Below are 24,229 nucleotides of genomic sequence, written 5' to 3'. Positions count from 1 at the left end.
TTGCTGACCGGATCCTCCTTGCGTACTCTGCAGATTCATTTCCTAACCATTTCACCAACAGGTCGCGTTCTTCACTTGCAGAGATAGATCTCCAGGCTCGATAGTTCTCAGAGTGGTCATCAAACTTAACGAGTCCTGTGTTGATTAGTTCGCGGTGAGCCAGGTACCTAGCAAAGTCCCCTAGTCCTGCTGATCCAGGGTGTGTCCATACTGGCGCTTGTGAGGTGGCATTATTGGCTGTATTGCCTTGCATGCCGTCATTTGCAATGGCGTTGGACTGTGGGCCCAAAGGGTTTCGATCACGTTGGTTTGATCCCTTGATGTGACTGTCTGGAATGTGGGTCTGACCTGATGCATCCACGTCTGACCCCTCGTGTGCGATGCTGAGTCGGCAACTAACGGCCAGGGCAGGATATGCATTTCCACCATTCCCGTAGACAGCATTCATGTTCATTCGGTGTGGAGATGGCGATGCCTGAACGTCCACCCTTTGTTCAGTATCGTTTGGTGGAGGAGCATTGATGCATTGTTCAGACCAGTCCAACATATTTTTTCTGGTGAGTTGATCACGGTCCTTGACAGGTATCTCAGTGCCAAACTCACTCAAATTCTCTTCCCTATCCAGGTTGGCTGCTGCCTCGAGCACCTTTGCCTGGGCCCTTGCAGCAGCTGCTTCCTTTTTGAGTTGTAGGGTGCTTAACTTAGCATCCAGCTCAATTTTCTTCCGTGTGGCGGTAGCCACTAATATACTCTCTTGCTCTTCAAGCTCTGCTTTCCTCCGTGCGGCAGTAGCCGCTAATGTACTCTGTTGCTCTTTAAGCTCTGCTTTCTTCCGTGCAGCAGCAATTGCTATGCTTGTTTCTTCCTGCTCTGCTTTCCTCCGTGTGGCAGCAGTTGCTATGCTTGCTTCTTCTTGTATGTGGGCCTTTTCAATTAGCATGGCTTCCTCTTCAGCCATGTAGGCAATACGGGCGTTTGCTGCTTCTGCTGTGGCGCGTGCCTGAGCTGCTGCCATACTAGTAGATGATGTCTTTGAGTGTGCTGAGGCTTCAGATCTTGTGGTGGACCTGGATGAGACAGAGTGCTGAGATCGTGTCTTTCTTAAGCCCTCCACACGGTCCATTGCATCTTGTATCACTGCCTGCACATTTTCATTGAGCAGTTCAAGGAAGTGCTATTGCATGCGCACTCCCTCAATGCCCTCATCTGTTTTCACCTTCATCAGGAGGGAGATATATTTATTTGCCAGCAGCTTGTAGCTTGAGCTGCTCACCTTCACTCGCTGGATGGCCCGCTGAATTGAGGCCACTGTGTCTGAGGCCTTTGAAGCTTCAGATATATCTGCTTCAACCCGGTTCCATGCCCTTTGTATCCTGGCATCAAGGTCCTGCTTCTCAGCATAATAGCTTTCCAAGGCCCGTTGTGTCAGCCTGACCTCTCTTTGGGGCCTTGAACTCCCTTGGTCCTCTTGAGGCAGGATGGGAGGTCCTGGATTGCTTAAATCATCTTCTTCAGCATCTCTCCCTGCTGAACTGTGGCTTTCCATGCTGTGATGCTTGCAACACGATTTTAATGTAGACTCGTTGCAGAGCTGGTTGCTTGCTGCAGGCTGACTGCTTGAGAGCTCCTTGTTTGCTGCAGGCTGACTGCTTGAGAGCTCCTTTGCTTGAGGAGCTGGTTGTGAGCTCCAAGAAGAGTGTCTTTTTACTCGCTGCAGGGCTGGCTGCAGCACTGGTTGGGAGCTTCAAGAAGACTGTCTTTTTACTGTCTCGGCCTCGCTGTGCGCTGCGTTGCACCGCTAGCTGAGTAGTTAACCTCACGTTCAATAAACCCTCGGAGCCAGGATGAACGTCCGACTCCAAATGTCATTTATTGAGCTTAACGAGGTAAAACTGGTGAGAAAACACAGATACAGCATCTGTTATAACCCGGAAACACCAACACAATGAACACCACAGCACCATAACATTGTCTTAGGTAACATATTTCTAAACAATAGATCCTGGAGGGGGCAGGCACCTACATTACCACTGAATAGCTATACAAGAGCATACGCTGCTGTGTTACATAAGGCACACCGTGTTATCATCACACTGCACCCCAGATGTACAGTACTACACATAACACTGCACTATGAATGAGACATTTTGTCATCCTTGCTCTCCAGATCGCAATATAGTTACTTGGGTACAAGTTTGACTCGACGTATTAAATTACAAGTAACATTCACAATAAGGAAAGTTGCAGGCTTCGTTGTTAACTAGGCCTCGTATTTATCATAACAATTTAACAGCATTATAAAGGCATTTACATCCTTATAACGGTCATTCTAACATTATAACAGCATTGCCAATATTATAAGAACATAAACGAACTTACAGAAAATGCGTCTTAAGCTCCCACAATGGACAATTGTGGCTGTGGCTTCACTGGGATGCGATGTGTGCCGCCATCTTGAATTATGTGCGTAATGGCCGACGCCCGCGTGGTTCACTGGAAATCTAAAATCGCAACTTCCGGGTCACGTGACCATCCCCAGCATCCAAAAACAGGAAATTCCTGTTTTACACACGCCCCACATCTGCCGTGAGGCAAGACAATATGAGCAACCTCCCACTGAGCGAAGGTTGACTGGAGGTTTCACCAAAATGCCTTAGTTACTGGAGTAGGGAGTATGTGAAGGGAAGTAGTCGAATGGAAAAGTAGGCAGAGCGGTAGAAGGGGTTAAGTCCATTAAGGATCTTAACAGTGGAGAGGGTGATCGTGAAGTTTATCTAGGACTGCTGTTGAGAGTCAGTGGACGGATCGGAGTGTTGAGGTGATGCGATTTCACTTTGGGTTGAGTCATGAGAGATTTACGGAAGCGATTTAAGAGATAGATGCAGTAATAAAGTGAAGATGTCATGAAGGCCTGGATGAGGGTCTCAACAGTAGCTGGGGTAATGCAATGGCAGATGTGGGAGGTGTTGCACAGATGGAGGGATGAAGTTGTGGGAAGAGAAGGAGAGCTCGGGATCAATGACAACTCAAAGGTTTTGCGATTTCCAATTGCAATTAAATTATACACATTGTATATTTTACTATATAAACTCATTTATAATGTATGAGGCAGTATAAGGCAGTGTTTGTAAATAATGTTTGTGGTAGAGTATTTTTAGCTTGTGTTTCTGCAGCACTGCCAATGCAGTCCATTAATTCCCATTTACCCGTAGGTGTCTGCCTATCTTGCAAAGAGACAGTTACCATTTTCTCTCATTGCACTCACCCGATTTATATATATTATAATGCAACTCACAAGGAGACAAGTGCATGCTGTAGATGCATGTTTCGATTAAGCAATGGGCCAAAGCCACACACGGGAAAGTTGTGTTGGCTCACCGCAATGGGAACAATAAACAGACTGTTTCAACCACACTCGAGGGAGACAAGGCGCTTAATGAGGTGTCCAGCTGTGAAATCATCCGTATTATTTCCAAACACCAACGGGTCAAGTGTGTAAGCGCCATATGTCTCACTCTGCAGTGGCATTATGTGCGGCAGGGTGGTGCAGTGGTAACACTTGTTCCTCACATCAAAAAAATATTCCTGGGTTCGATTCCCGACTCGGGGGCCTTTCTGTGTGGAGTTTGTACATTCTCCCCCTATTCTACATGGGTTTCCTCTGGGTTCCTTAGTTTTATGCCATTGGAAAAATTGCTAAAAGATTATCTGCTAATTATTCAATTTGAATTAGGCACAGTAACATCACCCCCCCCTACTGTGAAAACTTGGCAAGAGACTCGTGGAAAAGAGTCTTGAGACTCGGTGAGGTATTTTTCCAGATAAACGAGCGTAATGAAAATAATCAAATTCACTTTGATGTGGCTTAATAGAACTCCACCATGCCATCGACTCCACCCAAAGCACACGTGTTTTATTCCAGTGGCAGAAAATGGGTATCTGAACCCATAATGATATTAATATTTCCCTTTTCTGGAAATTGTATTTCCAAAAATTGTTAACTATCATATCCAAGATCTTTGAGTGATTTTTGTTGATAAAGTAACCACTGAGGCTACCACTCGCAGGAAGAGCTGTGAAGACAATATCCGTTTAATATCTCCATTTAATATGCTGATCACGAGAGAGGCCATGGTGCCGGCATAGAAACGTGGCAGAAATGAAAACAACAAAGTGAATGAATGCATTCTTGTGCGTGGAGTTGGCTTGCATCTGGCCAAAAAATACGTCTAGACAGGGGTTATTATGCATGCAAAGCCCCAAGCTAAGCATAAAACATCTCAAGCTCTGGCAAATTATCTCGCAAGCCCTCACGACGACATGGATTTTGCGAGCATTAACATGCAAATTATAGGGTTAATATCACATTACCGTACCTGTCATTACCAAAACACGGCGGCATTGTGAGTTTTACCGGCTATTATTCATTTCCCGGGGCTTTATTTTTTTAAGGATCCTTGACCTTTTGACTTACTACCACAACAGGCACTGGAATAAAAGAAAAAGTCATGTTGCAAGGAAGAAATGGAAAAGTCATCACCACATTTCTGAAAGTTAATTTTAAAAAGATGGACATTGACGCTTATTTCAGCTATGCGATGTAAAAGGTGAACATTCTGGATGGTATTTTTCGTAAAAAAATAGTATGGATCCTTTAACAGGCTAAAAATGTAGCATTATGAAGTATGACAAACTGTTTACACCATGATCGGAACCGTAAATGTCTAAAGGCGACTTCTTAAATGTCACACGAGCAGCAGCCAAAGCGTTATTGTTTTCGATGTCGCGTGAGAGCACGAGGGCCCTGGGTCTCCATGCATAGTCACAAACACAGGATGTGGCACGAACATTCGGAATCACTGCTCTGGTAATAAACATTCTCGTATCCCATTGTTGCTCATGCAGCAAAGCCAGAAGCAGGGCAACAAAGAAAACAAGCACAACGTACATAAAGACCTAAACACAGCATCATTTAACCTCTTCAGTCCAATCCAGTTTACAATTGAGGATCGAGTGTGCATTTGGTGCTAATATAGAGCCACGTCTCCTGAGCACGACTTGCTGTAAATATTCACTATTGTTGACTTAAAGCTTTCGTGACTGCAGGAATTCATATTCTTTGAGTCTTTTGGTAAAGTCACGTAGATAGGTTCAAAGAAAATAACAAAAAACTACGACGTTTCGATCGCAACACAAATGGTCGTCTTCAGGAAAAGGGTTTTTCCTGAAGACGACCGCTTGTGTCACGTAGATAGGTCACGTCGATAGGTTATTTGAACCTACTGTATCTACGTGACTTTACCGAAAGACCCAAAGAATATTCAATATTGTATTAACTTTAAAAAAATACCAATTTCCGAGACAAAAGCTTATTCCATTCTAGACCAGTCAATGGCCTAGATTTATAGTGTTAAGATTATTGAAACGGAAGTTTTTTTAGTTTCTATCCTGCCTACAAACCCACACTTTAGGTTATCTGACAAACAGTGATATGGTAATACCATCCTGCCTATCATGCAAATAGGCAGTACGGCATTACCATAGAGCATTGGTATGGACTGGCAAACGGACAAGTGATGTATTCAGCAGACAGTTGTAGAATTAGCATGGCCATTGAGGTGGGTAGATTAACCCTGCTTGCCACTTCTCAACATAACATCAGCAGAGACACCAGGCCGGGCTCAGTTGCCAGTCAAGCAACATATGAGCAGTTATTAGCTGAAAACCACTTTGGCTGACCGTATGGGTTCCTTGGATTGGAATTCCTCCAGATCACAAGTGCATGCGCGGTGCTCTGGCATTGAGTGTGTGAAACGCAGCTCTTTCTGAGATCCCACATACAGCAACGAAGCACTGGTGCATTTCCCCTGGACCCGTGCCACGTATTTTATTAAAGTATAGTATACTTTGGAACAATCGCACACTGTATGGAACTAGAATAGTATATGTAATCTCACAGGCTATGACCCACAACTCGCACATGAGCTGTGTGTGTGTGTTCCACTTTAATAAACTCAGTGCACTGGTTAATAGACAGTACAAAATTAAGAAAATTAAATTTGAATTGTTACGGATACTCTGTCACATCCCTTTGTCACACCACTGCTGGATGAATGCCTCCCCAGGGCATGGGAGTTGTTTGACCACACTTCATCACGGTAGTGGCTGTGACTCGTATTCGGATTGGTGGGTTCATAGTGCTGTGCGTAAGCTAATTAAATCAAAAAGCTAATAAAAGCATTCATATTACAGAGTAATTGTTTACTTTAGAACGGCAATTGTCTGTGTTAAATAACAGAGTTGTTGCATTGAAGGACACATTCACCAACACTTTGTCCCTTTGGAATCAATCGCAAAGGACTGAATAAAAATTGTCAGCCGTGGAACCGTTGTAGGTAAAATATTTGAGTAAAATTGCATATTTTTACTCCATGGTGATCCGTAAATGTTTTGTTGGGTGACAGTGGTACGTGGGTCCAGTTAAGTATTGAACCACTGGACTAGAGTAAATTAATAAATTTATATCATGCAGTGTTATTTTTGTCCTTTATTTCCTCTATGGTACAGGTGGGGTATAGCAAACACTTTTATTGTCAGAAATAAGGTAAAAAAAAGACTATAAATTTCCTCACAAAAAGAAGGCAGTTTTACATTTTCACATTAACCTTCCCCTGTGCTTCCTGGGCGTGCAGGGTCAACCAATCACTCCTGACTTCTCCCAACCACCCCCTATCGCCAGCTTCTAGCGCCAGTACTTACACTGGCCAAACATTTTGCCACTCTGGCCGCTCACATTCAAAGGTAGCAATAAAGAAGGCATGATAGATATCTGCACGAGCAGATGCACTGTTATTGTACCCGTGTGTTATTGTTTTTGCTGTTTTTTTATATTTCTGTCCTGTCTTTTCATTAAATACGGAGGTGGCCAGTCTGGTTTTGGCCTTTGTGTGTTGGGGGCATCGCTCCACCTAAAATTTTCTTACAAATGTATTTTTTTCCAAATAAAAAAAGTAATACAATCATGTAAGTTATTATCACCTAAAGAAGTCGCTGTTAAAAGTAATTTTCTTACTTTTTTTCAGATTCTAATTGAATAGATCAAAAACATAATCAAATGTGAATACAATTGGGGCACCTCCAATATCGCCCCTAGTTTAATGGAAATGTCGGCATCGCATTTGCCAATTCCCCCATTCACAAATATTGGGCTTCAAGAGCGGCCTTCATATCGCCTCATGGCCAATCACTCAGCACCGTTCCAGTTGATTTGCATTGTAACAGCCCTTATGCAAATGATCTCCTTATTAATCCTCCAACTCCATACGCGGCCTCACGGGGATCCAATTTGGGAAATAATAATGATCAAAGGTGGAGTTGCATCTCAACTACAGAGTGACTGCAGTGCAATAACATTTCCCCTGAGTGACAGAACATCGGTGAGCGTAGAGTTGTTGTTATTGTTTGTGTCTTTTTTATTCCAACATTTCTTATCCCACTGGCAAGGTCCTGCAGGTTCCCAAAGGCCAGGTGCATTTGTTCTCAAGCCCACAATTCGATGGCCCCAAGTATTGGGCTGCACTGCTGAGTAGAAAGTGGCAGTCGAATGGAGATGCAGGGTGCACCAGAAACCTTGCCGGAAGGTTGGTTTCCGTGCGCAGCCTCACAAACCCCCCCATTGTCTGTGGGTTAGCCCACACACCAAGACCCGGTGGGATTTCACATTTACATGCAGAATGAAAACAGAATCGTTCCCGACCGGGCGGCGCAGGAGGCAGTGTGCTTCAGCGAGCGACTGCCAAGGCGAAGGCCGCAGGAATTCATGTCAACCTTTGTTTCACGTGAGCGTTCGAATATTATGAGCCACTGCCGTGGGCTGCTTGATTTCAAAGCTGAACTAATTTCATCGTTTTTCCCCCCAGGCTTTTTCAACGCAGCTTGTCAGTCGCTCAAGACCGACTCATGAACCAAACTAACAAGGATTTCTTAAACTATTAACCCTTCATCGGGTCAATGCCTCTGTGCTACTGCCTTTGTTTTGTGGTAATCACAGCGCTCTCGTCCGTGCTTTACTTAAACGGCTAAATTAGAGCAATCAGAGCCGATGGAAAGAAATGAAATGAGTGATTTCACCCCCCCACCCACCCTGAAGTGGCCCTTTGGTGAAACGACGCTTTTAATCAGCGGTCAAGACACCGCCTGTTGCGTCCAGTGGAGCCAGACCCGGTGCTGGGTGAGGAAGTTGCAGGAGGAAGCGGTGACACGGCGCACGTCCACGAACCGAGATGTGTCGAGACGCCCTCCGATGTGCGAACAGGCTTTTTGTAAACGAACTCCAAAAGGCGTGTGACACGAATGTGAAACGAGGTTAACGAAATGGGTTACTCTCGGGCAGCTTTCGGCACAGAGCAGTGGCGATTACGTTCTCATCAGTGCACACTTAAGCCTGTGGCTGCGTTTATTGTGAGATTGTGCAGGGTATATATACTATGTGGCCCAGTGGGTGCTGTCATTGGTCAGAGTACTGAGCAAAAGCCTCTGAGACCCCAGGTTTGAATCCAGGCAAACATCTGTGGTTAAATAGCATTCTCAAAAATACAGACTTTATTCTTACCTCAGCCCAGTCATGAATTATTGCAAATTTTGCCTGTTTAAATGGGCGACATTGTACTTCTGTCAATCAGATTTTTTGACAAGGCACGAAGGAATATTTTTAGTGTTTGGTGTGGGAATCTTTTTTTCAATTTTACTCCAGAAGTGACTTTGCAACATTATCTTCTGCTTACCGAGCAAGTGTCAAGAGGGTTATTTGCCTCACGTCATTTGCTCCAGGAGCACAATGGGTCATAAAAAAAACTCCAGTTACAACATCTAACATAAATAATGTATTTAAAAATGGCCAAAGGCAGATGCAAGTTGACCGAAATTCTGCTTTCTAAGGGCAGCGTGAGTCACACGAGTGACAAAGCAGCGCTGGGGGCCTTGATACAGCGGAGTTTCACAAAACGACTGGATGTTTAAGGTTAGCGATTTATCGTATTATCTGGCTCTATAACAAATGAAAAAATACAATTACTTGACTGTGCAAGTTAAACATTTGTGGTTTAACATGTGTTTTATTTTATTTAGGGCCCCTTTATAACATTAATACAGGCCCCGCACTAGCTTAATCCGGCACCGGGTAAAGGACTTCTCTCGCCGGGCTTTGTGTCGAAGGGAGCTGCTGGAGGCCATTGAACGAAGTGGGGTTTCTCAATGTCGCTCCGACGAGCACGATCTACCCCGGAAAGCTGTGCCTCCCCTTTGAAGCCCTGCGTGCTCACGCCGACATTGCGGGCTGTAAAATGGCCCAGCGGTAGCGGGTCCTCCCGCTTGTTGCTAGAGGTTTACGGTTCGATTCCCAAAGTCCTCCCTGGTTAATGCTGCGGCTGTATTAACCATAACCTATTCGCCGTCTGCTTCACTGTGGATGTTGAAGACGCTGTGATGTCCAAGAGAATTGTATACCAGCGTCATGGTCCAAATTAGCTCAATTATATTATTTACCTGCAAAATACGCTGTTGGATAATACCACACAGCAATCATCGCCCCCTACTGCCAAACTACTGCAGACTGGCCTTTGTGATTGTGTTGCGCTCTAAGATGGCGCGAATACCAAATATACTCAGGATTTTATTTGATTTGGCATTACCAGGAGCAGCTGAGTGCCATTTGCTGAAGCATGGGAATTCTGCAGAAAACTAATATCCCCGGAGGAAAGTGTGGGAATGTTGGTGTTTTCATTTTCTGGAACATGAAAGATCCATGAAGTAGCCATGGCACATTTATAGATAAAAGCGTGAGTCGCATTGTCTCTGAAACATTTCACATTAACCAACACACCGTCTCTTGTCTGGTACTGCGCGCAATATGAGCACGATTAATGTGCACTTTGGATTTTCACTTTTCCAAAATTGTGTAAAATGGCAGAAATTCCACAAAAGCGATTCCTCCAAATTCAGAAACAGTGTTTGGCCGCAACTCCCCGGGCGGAATGGGTGGAGCACCATTCCACACCGGACCTGGCAGCCAATCAACTGCTTTGGAGTGCCGAGGGGAACTAGGGCTGTGCGTCTTGGCATCAACACGCTAAACCTGCCCTTGGGACAAGTCGACCAATCCGGCTGTGGTCCGTCTTACACACACACAACTGAACAGGAGGTAGCTGTCGTATCTCTGGAGAAGATCTTATAGCGGTGAGGTTGTTGATGCAGGCACAGCGAATCTGACCTCCGGGCCGCTGGGCGTGCCTTGTGTTAGTGGTTGATAGGGGGAGTGGGTAGGAAGTTCGAGGCGGTGGCATTTTTGGCGATGGGATGTTGGAGTGCGTGTGTGATGGTGGAGGTGTGTGGTAAAGTGGGAGTAGAGGCGTGTGGTACAGTGGGAGTATTTGGATACAAATCTCAAAAGTACAGAAATAAGCATGGAGAGACATATGCTGGAAATTACAATGAAACACAGAAACGTGGATTAGAGAACAGACAAATTAGACACACCATATTAACTGTTTAGAAGAGTAAGTGGGCGTTTGGGCAGGACACATCACTGACCGATGAATGAGACTGTTGATGGAATGGCAGCCAAAAGTATGAACATGGAGCGAGATGGATTGTGGAGTGGTTTGACCATGAGGAATTGTGAGGCTATGGGAAGGTCTTCTTCCAGCAGTAGATTAAACATGGCTGATGATGATTGAAAGTCAGCCAGCGGCCAACATCTAACCCAAGCGCACACTGCAGAACATCTCACAGCATTTGGCTTGTTCATTCCATTTTTCATACATGTGCCATATTTGTAAACACTGCAGGTAATGGTCCGTACCAATGGGAGTCTATGCGAAGAAGTCAAACTAGGATCTTAAAATATTAAATTATTATTTGAGCACCCACCCGATTAACTAATGAGAGCTTTCCCACACGGCTCCGGTGCACTTCCCTCCCAATCATCTTTGTCATCGTTCAAGAAAGCTGGTGAAGGTCATTACCCCATGGTCAGTTCATGCCAGATCCTGTCATTATCCCAACAGATGATTATTTTTGCAAAGTGCTTTGAGCCAAGAAATACAAACATCTCGAGAGGGCTTTGTTTCTATTAGCTATTCTTTCACTCTTGTTTCTATGACAATTGTGATTTCACTTTCATCTCTGTATTGTTCTTCTCAGTTTCAAAGCTTAACCTAATCTACATTTTCCAACTTTTAAATAAATTCACCCGGTTTCTTAGAATTATTTTTTGTTTCTATGTGTTGATTTTACTGGAGTGCCACAGTACAATATAAAGCGATCCTTCTGCAGGATATTTATCAGTCGAGTGAGTTCTTGAATTTCCCAATGATTGTTGTTCGCGTTGTGGGTTTACAAAGATTAATGTCTCCTTTTTCTACACAAATACTGTCACACCTGAAATTAAGTATTCTTGCTTTTTAAAACTCAGTTTCTCTACTTGTCAGCGCAGTACACAACATGCTGGCGTTCATTATTTAGTTTTGAAGTAACATTACTTTTGGTACAAGTTACAATTTAAACTTTGCCACCGTTTCCACAGACAAACCCAGCCATTCCTTGGTCAGCCAAGGTCTATAAGTATCACGCGGAGTCTTCTGTCATAACGTTCAATACGATACCAGTAGCAGATCTCGGTACAAATCAATTCCTGCCAACCGAACACACACGCATGGTTCCCAGATTGCCTGGGTCAAGTTCGGACAGGTGGCAACCTGAACCCTAAGCCAGAGGCTATTCAAACAGAAAGGCGATCCATATGCCACGCGAATCAACCGCTGGCTCTGCACAATTCAAACTACAATGCAGCAATGACAGTCTCAGCAGCGATGTAAGATCAGAATGCATACACGACCCTACAGAGAGTTCTTGGTGTGAATGCCCACTCCTGCCAGTATGAGCGCAGAGTAATAGTAAAGAAATAAATACAAGACTATTAATTAAATAATTAAATATTTACTTAATTTCCGACAAAAGCCACACTGAGGCCATAAACTTATGTTTCAGAAAAGCCCTCCATTGGGACATTTGGCCAACATCATTTACATTGTGGGTGTTTAGTTATGGAAGAAAACTGGAAAAACCCTGAGGAAATCTATGCAGAACATCAAGAAAATCTACAAACTCCCCACGCAAGGTCACTGGGTCTGAAATCAACCCCAGGTCCTTCTTTGCGTGAGGCGCAAGTGTTACCACCATGTCACGCTGCCACCCAGTCTTGTTAGGAATGTAATACAATGTTTTTTTGTGGTATAGTATAAGCGTGTATATAATCTAAAACTAATATTGATTTACATGTTTTAAGTTTTTTTATATATTGTGTACATTGTTCCAGAGAATTACTGAAACATCCATATGCAGCATACGTGCCCACTATTTACACAAAATGCGTTCACGTTTACGCCTTGTGTTGTGTCCTCCTTCGCCACTCGGCCCAAGATGGTCACCGTGGCCTTGGCTTTTCCTCCCCTCTCCGTGGATCAGGGTCCCTGTCCGCAACCCGGGCCTGGTCGTTACGGCCACGGAAACCCTGGGGACGTCCGTCGTGTAGCTTCACTCCACTGTTCCTATCACCCGATGACCACCCCCACCGCAACCTGCAGTACTCACACCCAACGTGCTAGGAAGCTGGTGGAGTAGTCTCCTGGCACATTCTTCAAAGTGATTTCCTGCTCAACTGAGCATTGAGGTGGTGCTTATCTCCTGTTTACACCCCTGAGCCAGTGGCGGAAATTTTGAATTCCTATGGTGGGGGGCGAGTCCATCCACACAACAACCACTGTTGACTTCACCACAAAGTGGTACCTATTTTATTGACCCCATAACATTGATGGGCTGAGTCAACCCGGAACCAGGATTTGAACTCGCAACCCTGTGATTGTGAGCCACTTGCTCTACCGCTGAGCCACTTGCTACAAGGACACCGACTCGAAGTAGAAAATAAAACCAATAAGAGAAGCAGCCCAGATAACTGTGAGTTGTGTTAGCTGGAGCGTGCAGAGTGCGTTGGCATAGGATATTAAAAAACAATCCATAGGTACAGTGCAGTATATTGTGCAGTACAGAAGTTAACATTTATAGTAACCTGCTGATTACCATTTCATCTCAAAGCACAGAAGGCAACGTATGGCTTACTGAGTGCACAATATTCGCTTGAAATTTGAGTGACCATTAATGAAGGTTAGCTTAATCACAGAGAACATGAACTCAACATACAAGCTTGTGGCTGCATATACACCACGGCCCGATTAGCAGCAAGTTCAAAAACATATTAAATGCTTCAGTTATGGCTTGTAAAAGTTATGGTAAATAATAAAGGGTGTTTCTTTTGTTGAAACACCTGCAGCCAGTAAAGATATTTTTGAGAAAATATCTGGCTATTTTGACATGTGTTCCTGATTAAAGTATGCAGTCCAAACTTAGCACCAAGGAATCTTTCTGGGCAATGGCTACCTCCAGCAGTGGAAATGGACCTGAGGGCAGAATGCAGCCTGGGCTTGGAGGCTTGCGTAACAATAAGACGTGACCTCCCAACAGTGTGGAGGGCAAGGGCTTGAATTCATCATAAAGCTCGGGCTGCGTAAATTCTCAAACGCAACAATGGATAAGCGGTGAACTGTTGCGACCCCCACGTAGCGTGGAAGCGAGCGCAAGTTTTGTGGAGATTAAATTTCCTTCAATGCTTTTCCGTGTCACCCACACAGTAACGCTAAACCACCCGAGGCCACCCCCCTCCCTCAACCAACAACGGTCACAAAATGACCAATCCCCCTGCACAGGCTCCTATGAACCTCCAAAGACAAAGATCCCCCAATATAGTCTGATCAGACTGTTGGTGCAAGCACTATTTGCAAGCACATATGAAGGCCGTAAACAGTACACGAGAGGGGTGGTGTGGCCAGCTCCATGCCCATCCACCTTTGTCTCCCCCAATGGGGTTGTTTACACGTCGCACCAGGTATTTATTTGCGGCTGATTCGACCTAGGGGAGGCCCAGGACCAGTTCACATAATCGTCATTGGTGTTGGTCATGAGTGGGAATCGAACTCGGGACGCAAGCTTCGCAGCGCACCTTGCTAACCGCTACACTACCGCTACCACAAGCACACAAACACCAAGATTCACCAGTTGAATCATGCCGTCTAATTGCCAAAAGCACTTTCCATATACCACTTGACATCTTATTTTATCTTTAGACTCCACAATGCACGTGCATTATAAACACTGATGTAACCAGAGTTGAGTTGCCAAAATAGTGCAATTAATAAGCAAGTGGTGTTCTAAATGTGAGGGGTTGAGTGGTGGTGGAGTGGTTAGCACACTGTGTTATGAGCCTTGTGGACTGAGTTCAATTCCCAGCCAAAAATTACATCAGTGTCAGGTGACGTCTGAGCTAGTCCTGGGTTCCCTCTCTATTAACCCTCACTAACCAGAGTGTTGAAGTATAATCAAGTCAACCAACCCCCATAACCAACATTGTATTGGGAGATGTTCATGCAGCAGTGGAATGACAAAGGTAAAGTTATACAATATAAAAATTACGCGATATTTATTCCCAACACAGCTTGTTGTGATGGACAAAATCTACAATAGAAAATAACCATAAACAGTACAAGAAAATTAACAAAAGTACCGCCACCAATGCATTTCAAGCAATCAACAAAGACGACGTATCGATTATGTGAATAAAAAAAACATCCACGGTGCAGTCAGGACGTGGACCTATATCCAGGCCGCACCACCTTGAGCTAGATGGACAAAACGAGCCAACTATGCTCCAGATTGTTAAGGACATGGTCTCTGTCACGCCGCTACAAGCTGCGCATTTCGACAGCTAGGCACAAAATGCTCACATTCCCGGTGGACGGCTTGCACGTGTGTTGTTTTCTGCTCAAATATTTGGACAAAATCCCAGGTGCTGAGCTTTGGATGCACCGTTTGGACACCCCCCTACAGACATCCATCCACGTTGGCGGGACGCCAGTGGGCGTGACGGGCGTTGGCCCTTGGCACCTCCAGGAAGGGTTGACGCTTGGCCCGCTCGGGTCGCGAGACCCGGCGGCTGAGCTCACGGCGGAAACCCAATGGCGGGTAGAGGGTGTCGGTTGACCTGGGAGAAAATGGCTACACAGTGAGAAAAGATTTTGTGGAAAGGATAGCCCATGTAGGGAGGACCATCGGAAAGGGTGACTTGAGAGAGATTACCTAAGGTGGCTCTTGTGAACGGCGAAAAAAAATTTGGTCAAACTTCTCAAAGTAGGACCCACAGTACAGCTTTCATGCTCAATCAAAGACACTACTTCGCTGTCTTGTAGCTGCATATATCCATTGTTTAGCTTAACATAAAGTATTACACACATGTGCGCAACTACTGTGATGTTTATACAGTCAAAACAAAACTAACAAAAGCAATAACCATCCCTGGGGGTTTAAATTTCCTTCTTTTTTTACTATTTAAGGTGAAAAGGCCATCACTCTCACCACACATCACCATCACTTCCTTTTGCTAATTATCACAGTTCCAAATTTCTGCTGTATTCCTGCAAACGATAAGTTGTATGTTCCAAAGCAATGCTCAAAAACTAAACCAACTTACCAGTGTAGTCTCTTACATTGTGCTCCTGGATCTGGTCATAAATCCACCAACTGTAGTTGCAGAATTAAAATGTTTTAATCTTCCTGGACCCCATGGTCCACCGTTGACCCTTTAAATAAAATTATTGACTACCATGCAGAAAAACAGATATGATGTTTCGTAAAAAAATATATATCTGCAAATATTTTTGCGACCTGCTTCCCACAGCCTTGCAGAAAAATAGTGGTCCATGGGTCACACGTAAACAAGAAATGAGCGGCATAGGTGCACAACAATTGCACGTGCTTTATTTCAACGCCGCATTGACGTGTACGGATGTTGAAGAAGGGTACCCGAAAAGGCGCAGATTGCAGGATGGAAGAGCAACGGAAACGGAGCATGCGATTAGGCATGATGGAGCACAGAGCAGTGCATTGTCGGACCGACACTCTAGACACCGCCTCACGGGGCCTTGGTGCCACTAAGTGCCAGGATTAGGCACGTGTTGGCCCATCCAAACAAAACAGGGCACGCGATCCGTGGGGAAACATTAGGATACAATTAGTTGGAAATGGCAGCTTTGTTCTTGATCTGAACAGCACATTCACCTGTGAGCAAGGCCACTACTAACTTATATTGTGGTGCCAATAAGTAATTTCCAAATCTGATACATAACATTTGCCTGATAGTATGAGTAATAACATAAGTATTTTTATCAAATGAGCGCACTTCACTGATAATAATAATAGTTCAATTTGTAATGCGCGCAAATTTGCAGACGTAGTGGCCGCAACTCAGAGGCGCAGAGCCAAGCTCAGAGTCGCTCAAAAGCATGATTGTAGAGGTGAGTTTTTAAGCCTCTCTTGAAGGAGGCGATTGAGGTGATGCTGCGAATGTGCAGAGGGATATCGTTCCAGACTGTTGGGGCTGCCACCGAGAAGCGGCGCATAGACAAGACCATCCTGGATCTTGGTATCAAGAGGAGGTCGTGAGTCGCGCTGCGCAGGCATCTGCCATAGCTACACTTCCTGGAAACAAATAATTAATTTATAAAATTAGGAAACTGTTATTAACGTCGCACTGCAGATGATTACTGAACATAGAATGTCTGTTTTTACTGCAAGACCTGATTGAGTTTCATGTTGTGTTTACATTTAGTATGTTGTCCTTCCCCCGTACCTCCAATTAGTACGGTTGCCTACGTACGGTGTGAAAGAAGTTCAACATACATTTTCTGCAGAGAATCCATCGCCCGGTTTGATCTGCACTCTCTTCTACGCTTCATCCATTTCAGGTTTGAGCGTCACGTGTTGCCAAGGATGTTCAGTTACCTTTTATATGAAAGTGTTTCAAGCCAGTGAAATGGTACATGTTTTTGTAACAAATTTTACTTAACCCGGTTTTAAGAATTAACTTTTGTATGTATCTTTTGCATTTAAAGACAGTATAGCAACAGTTAAATTTTTTACATCGCAGCACGTTTGAACTTTTGCGACTGAACTTATGTTATTTATGAGGCACTCATATTTAGTTTGCTTAAATTCCGCACTAATTTGAGTGAGAGATATGGATGGATTATAAACGTTTATTGGCCGATACCACAACCGAATTGTATACAAACATCCATTTAAAAGCGAATGTGGATATACAAACATCCATTTAAAAGCAAATGTGGAAACTTAGCGATGATTGCATGCGACTAGTGATGAGCCCTCAAACCCATTCCTAGGAGAGATAAGCTGGGAGAGTTTTATTGACAGGATCCTAATGCGAGTCCACTACCCCGCACTACACAGCTAACCCTGGGTGCAACGTGAATGATCCATCACTCGTGCGCTCCTCTCCGCATTACTTACTTACACCTCTTCATCCTTTATGGGGCATAAGGCATATATAACTGTTTTTATCAGCACAATGCAGCTTGCTGTGCGCGTGCACAGATGCCCCAATAAATGCACATTCCTCTGTCTCGTGAAACCACGTTTAACACCAAAGCCCATCAGTTGCCTGCAGGAGGGGTCAGGAAACACAGAACCACGGCCAGGATTTATTTGAAGTGAGCACCGTCAACCCCACCCCCCCCCACAAAAACCTCATGCTTGCTTTACCGTAAACAGTGAACAGTGGCATCGGGTGAGAATGCAGTGGACAAGGGACTCGCAGAACCCTGCACACCACTTACCCGACGTGGTACGCGCTGCTCAAGTGAAAGTGCGGCACGTGAACGTTATACGTTTAATAATGAAACCGGACCCGGGGTTGTATTAATCACTTAAGAAGGCAAGCGTTGCATACCTCCCTGTCCTTGTGGGTGCAGTGTTGACCTTGACCCGTCCTCCCCTCCAACTCTAAGAATTGATGACTGTAATCACACGATGCCCCCGACCAGGGAAGCCCATGCAATGCACAGACGAACAATGGAGCCACACACACACACACCTGGGGATGAGCCCACGCAACCATAAGACTACCACCACCACACGATTGGTGACAGTTGATGAGGGACAAGGCGCGGATATTCATTCACACCACTCAGCTCCGTCTGTCAGCCTTTGTGTCGTCACTTCTCAAGCTCACTGCCCACTCACCCCCAACACTTCTCATCTCCTAACCGCAGCCCACAGACCGCGTCCTTTGTGAGTGAGCACAATTCTGTATTCACACATCCAAACACGAGCCCGGTCTCTCCTTACCTCACTCTCTGCTCCTCTCTTACACTCATGACATGGCAGCACTGCCTTGCCTCCCTATAAAATGCTTTTTGTGATACTCTCGTTTCCCTTGTGTGTGTGTGCGTGCCGAACTTTATGATCACAGTGATCCGTATTTGATTATCTCCATGCATAGTGACATTCGTAATTGGCATTTGAACCTGGCTTGGGCATCCCCAAGCTCAAATCATCTGCTTTTTGGGTTTAGATTGTTCTTCCCCCGCACATCCGATGAGCATGGTTTGGCTAAGTACAGTACGAAAGAAGTTTAACATACATACATTATATGAATACTTGGTACAACGTTTTATCACAAAAAAATTACGGATAAGATGTTGACCGCACCACTCTGTCCACTGTGTGCTGTGCTGGCCATGATCACTCACAGCAAGTCCCACAATCTGCTCCTTCATCTGGGCCTTGTTCCTCTCTAGGGCCACCGAGCCCCGTGACCCACGGGTGTTACCTCTGCTCTTGCGAGTGGGAGGGAAGTCGGTGCTGGAGCTGATGTCCGACGAGATGCTGGAGCTTCCTCTCCCTACAGCCAGAGGAGACAGAGTTGGTGGTGACTCGGAGATTTCGTGTGATTCATGGGGTGCAGTGGATGGGTGTCAGAAGAAACGGAAAATGCCAGTCAAGTTGAAGCGTTACATGTGCCAGATACCCCTTACGAGGCCAGAGAGCCACAGATATGAAGTGACAAGGAAGGATGAATAAAGTGAGGCACATTGCTGGCAGTAAATGCCAAAAATGCATGCCGAAGAACTGAACTCATACCCACTAAGAGCACATGTGCCAAGGTAAGCGAGAGTACACAAACACTTCTCTACTGCATGGAATCTGTGAAGGAGATTAATGACACGCGTTCCGAGGTGCACACGTACATATGTGGGAGCCCATATGGGTCTCGGACAAAGCAACACTCGAAATCTGAGTCGGGACAATTGTGCGATAAAGTGGGCTCACTTTCTCCCTTTCCAGTTTGCATCCAAGAGTTTCATATTTCACACAATCTACTCTACCCCGACGCTGCCAAATCGCCAAACGCGATTCAGAGAATGGGTTACCACGTTCGCACACCCTTCACCATGCCCCTGTGGTGCACGGTGAATGATTTACATCACCACACCCAGTCAGGCCGTAGCAGTCACTTTCCAACACCTTCAGATGTGTTCACAAATTCCTATGACACATCAATCAAAGAAGTCTCATGATGCATTGTTTCATGGATAATACATGCCTTGCATTGAGTAGGTCTTAAGCAATGTACAAAATGTTTTATTTGCATATTGCGTGTTATGTGTAATTTATAATTAGTTCTCGTCAGCCCTTCAGCCACCAGAGCCACTAAAATGCACCACAGTATAAACAACGCATTCTTTAATCAAATCGCAACCCCAGAGAGAACATTCATCATATAGGAATGGAGTGAATCATTCCAGACCTCATCAATTGTTTATTTTTTTAAAAATCGGAACAAAACAATGATAGTTTTAAACAGAAATACAACATGTAAATCCTTAAAAATTGTACACTATGGGTGGCAAGAGCACTGGAATATGACGGCAGATGCCGGTAACCGGATTCATGACGTGCATGGGCTCCCTGGAACATCGTGACGCAGGGCGGGCAGAGGAATTCCACGACGCAGGGAGCCAAAGTCGCCAAAACACGGGGTCTGCTTCGACACAATGTGTCCCGAAACAATGTGATTCCTAAAGCTTGACTTAAACAGTTTGTAAAATAGATATGACTGTCATGTGTTAAACATTACTCTTTGTGGGAGGGTGGGTGGGAAAGTGCTGCCCCCTACTGTGAGGACCAGAGGTGACTTGAAGGGTTCTCAGAGATAGCTCTGGTGTCCACTTATCCGAACGAATTTTACATCTCACGTGACACCAATAGAACAATCGGGGTAAAATTGGGGAAAAAGTAAAACAAGTGGAAAAAAAAGATTGTAAATAATTGGTTTTCAATGTAATTGTGGACAGTTGTCCATGCCAGCATCTTATCCATGTCACTTCATCCCCATACAGAACACAAAAGAGTGAAAGAACCCTGACTGAAGTAATTCATGCCATGCTGAATATTTCATATCACTGCCATGCACATGGACGCACTAGGGTTTGGCAAGGCAATCAGCTGTTTTGTGGCCGCGTCCATTCAGTATGAAATAGCAGCTTCTGTCATCAACCAAAAGTTAGTGTGGCCCTTTGGGGTTACTGTATAGGAAACAAGCACGGAGACCTCGAGCCAGGTGTAATCGAAAGGTTGCGAGTTCAAACCCTGGTTTGAAGTTGACTCAGAACACCATCCCTCCAGGGTCGATAGAATGGTACCACCTTGTGGGAAAGTCAGCAGTGGCTGACTTAAAAAAAACTCTCCAGTGTGCGTCTGTGGTCATCCAGAACAGATCATACAACATATAATGACGCAATGCCCGATGCACAAATACGAAGGAGACATTACAGCGATACACTCCGCTGCACCCGATGTGGTTATCTGGTTTGACCACCTGAATGTGAAATTGTAGTTGTTCCTCTTCATCTACATCAGTCATGCGAAAGAAGAAGAAGCAGCAGCCGCAGTGACTGTCTTATGGATAGACTCGTCCACACCAAAGGAACGCAGAATATCCAACAAGAGCTCAGGGCCATCAACACGAGCTGGCCACTGCCTTAATGCTTATTTGATCAGGCAATCACTTTGACTTGAATAAAAGTAACGTGAGTGTGGATGGAGGCAATGCTGCATTGCTTGAAGTACGACGTACCATGCCACGTGTCACTTTGGGGAAAAATGTGGTCGCTCGCGCAGAGAAATTAAATTCCCCAAACGCGGAATTTGCAGCAGTGAGTTAGTATATTGTTGCAGCCTATGAGGCACGTTCCAGTGCTTTATATGCAGGTGTACCAACATACTAGATACATAAACCACTACTGTGTACATGCAGGGAAATGTTAATGATGAAGGTAGCAGAGGTGTGGACTCGAGTCATGTGACTTGGACTCGAGTCAGACTCGAGTCATGAATTTGATGACTTGTGACTCGACTTGGACTTGCATAACAATGACTTTGTCCCACCTATGAGATGTGGACTCGAGTCATGTGACTTGGACTCGAGTCAGACTCGAGTCATGAATTTGATGACTTGCGACTCGACTTGGACTTGCATAACAATGACTTTGTCCCACCTCTGGAAGGTAGTGAGTCTATTACTTGTACACCACTACCAATGCAGTCTATTTAATTTTATAGTGCATACATAAGCAGGAGCTGCCCTGGTGCAATGGTTAGCACACAGGACTTGCAATCCAGAGATAGCCAGTTCAATTAAACCCTCTGGTGCCGCAGTTGATTGCAACTTTCTCAAACTCCCTCGTGGTTCGTCGATTGGCAGGTTGTGTGTGGTGGGGTAAAGTGTGGGTACAGTACTCCCATCTCTTCCAATATGGTTGTAGACCAAATACCCTCTCGAGTTTACTGCAGTGGAGGCCGTTCCGCCAGCAGCGGCTCCAGTGAGCAGTTGCAGGGCTGCGCCTCTACCTTGTTTACCTTTTACATTAGCAGAACAGTACGGTATGGTACATGTACTGTACACAAACCTTTCACACTCAAAAAGCAGCTTAATCCATACACGTACGTCATCGGAACGGAATCGGAAGTAAAAATCTACGTGGGAGGGCATGTGGTACAGTTTGACCCCAGTTATCGAGTGTGGTTGCGTCACTACAGTTCTCTGTGGTGAGTACAATGTTTTTAAAAACCGCGGCGCTATGCCTCTCTAAATGAAATTAACGCTAACCGCTTGCGCGTTCTGAAATTCAGCGGTGAACGAGACCCACCCTCCAACTTGTAGACGTCATGGAACGGGAAAGGGTTAATTGCCTAGCAACATGTGCATATGACCACTTAATAAACGATACTAATTTTTCTGCAATTCAAATCCTCAAAGAAGATAACTAAAACTTTTAAGGTGTTTTCAGCACACTGTACTTTTAAATACAAAACTACATGTTATGTTTTTACCCTGCATTATTTAGATTTTAAACTACAGTAATCATTTGCAGAAATAACCGATGGCTTTGTAAATGCCCCTCATATTCATTCAGCTCAAGAGGGACGTTAATATAAAAGGAGATGAAGAGACACAGTGGAATGCACGCATATGCAGCAGTCATTCAAACGTACATAATCCCCTGGTCAATTTAAAAAGCGTACATTACACATCCCAGGTGCCGTGTTTGTAACAAGCGCCTCCTTGTAACGTTAATTTGTCTCAAACAAGAGCATGGCCTCGTTTGACACTTCCAAGGCAAAGTGGCGTGGTCATCTGCCCCTAAGGAATGGAAAGAATGTGGTCGCAGGCAACCCCTACGCACCCAGCAAACTCTTGCCACACACCTCGTCCATGCCCGACGTATCGTTCCTAATGGCAGCGACAGAGAAATACAGGGCATGCTTCCACGCACGGCAGTAATTTTACCAAGCCAGACATTTCCTTTAAGGCAGACATTTTACCTGGAAGCCCCCACTCCCCGACGGCAAATCTCTCAGCAAGCGCTTACAGCTTTATTTCTTTCTTTCAAGTTTGCAAAATCGCACACACGCATGCATTTATATGTTTTAAAGATAGAAATATTTTTTTTTTAAACGTATCGCTCATTCCCATCGCTCTGTTCGCATGCCATTATTTTTATCATCCTTATTGCAGTCAGCTTTGTTTTGATGACTCCATGCTCCAACTACTTTTATTTTTTTCAGCGCACTCCACATCGAGTGCAAACCTCTCCAGTAACCAAGCAAAAGGCAGCCTCTTCCGAGGCACAGCAGCCCCACCGGTCGCCACCGCCGCCCACGAGGGTTTTCGCAGGTGAAAGACGGTGCCTGGCTCGTGATGAATTGCCACTGACTGCCACTCCCTAAAATAGGGAGGCGAGGATTAAGGTTCAGGGGGCACCGGGGCAAGAAGAGTGCAGCTGGCAGCAGGCAAAGGGGCACCGAGTAATCTGCTGCAGATGCGCGTCCCAGGGGGTGTGCGGTTTAACGTGTAACGGGACCCCGAGGAGGCCACGCTCCTTCAGCCACCGCCGGAGCCTGGGCCACCGCTGCCTGCCGACAAACGACCTGACCCGCTTGAGCCAGATCCCAGATAACATCTGCACGGGCATTTAATTTGGAAACCTACTAAACAAATATTTCATCAGCTGCCGTAAATATTATCTTTATTCGATTAATAAAGTTTCTCCAGTTACTTACTTTGGCTCCTGCTGGTCATAGGTTTTTTTTTCTGCAGTGGGTAGTATTTCAAGACCAATTTTCTAAATTTAAAAGAAGAATGTGTTTTATATTCGGCTGCATCGCTCTGCACAAGCGTGAGGCACGAGATGGATTCGGTTGACTGTTCAGGGCCACGCGCGTTGCATCCTAGGGCAGAGCATGCATTGCTATTGTTGTACATCACCTTAATGATGAATGACACGTTAATGGGTTAGTAAAAAAAAATGTTGCTATTGTGAAAAGTTGGACTGGTCAACGGTAATATATCACGTGTACTGGACATTTACTTTACAGTAAAACCTTGGATTGCGAGAAACTTGGTCTGCGAGTGTTTTGCAAGACGAGCAAAAATGTTAAATAAATATTAATTTGATAAACGAGCGAGGTCTTGCAATATGAGTAGTACGTATACGCTTTGTCTGCCGAACGTCCCGTGATCACAACTGATATACGAGTGCTTTGATATACGAGTGCTTTGGATTACAAACACGTTTTCGGAACGAATTATGCTCGCAATCCAAGGTTTTACTGTAAGTAAATAAATATTAATCGAGGAAATCCATTGGTGGGTCACACGACTATCTGATGAGTTCTGTAAAATGTTTTCGGTGTTTCACCAGTCGCG

At 44.9% G+C, this 24,229-nt stretch overlaps 1 protein-coding gene across 1 annotated transcript in view; it reads right to left on the bottom strand.

Annotated features, from left to right (window-relative positions):
• LOC144932643 (uncharacterized) overlaps window positions 1-24,229 on the bottom strand; it is a 42,942-nt gene that overhangs the window by 15,606 nt on the left and 3,107 nt on the right. Inside the window, exon 2 of the mRNA XM_078856912.1 lies at window positions 18,791-18,862. Within this exon, the coding sequence (XP_078713038.1) occupies window positions 18,791-18,862 (72 nt within the window). The remainder of the gene's footprint in view (window positions 1-18,790; window positions 18,863-24,229) is intronic.

Source organism: Lampetra fluviatilis, chromosome 1 (assembly GCF_964198595.1).
Source record: "Lampetra fluviatilis chromosome 1, kcLamFluv1.1, whole genome shotgun sequence".
Taxonomy (NCBI): Eukaryota; Metazoa; Chordata; class Hyperoartia; order Petromyzontiformes; family Petromyzontidae; genus Lampetra; species Lampetra fluviatilis.
Note: the sequence above shows the minus strand (reverse complement) of the source record. Positions and strands in the feature narration are given on the sequence as shown.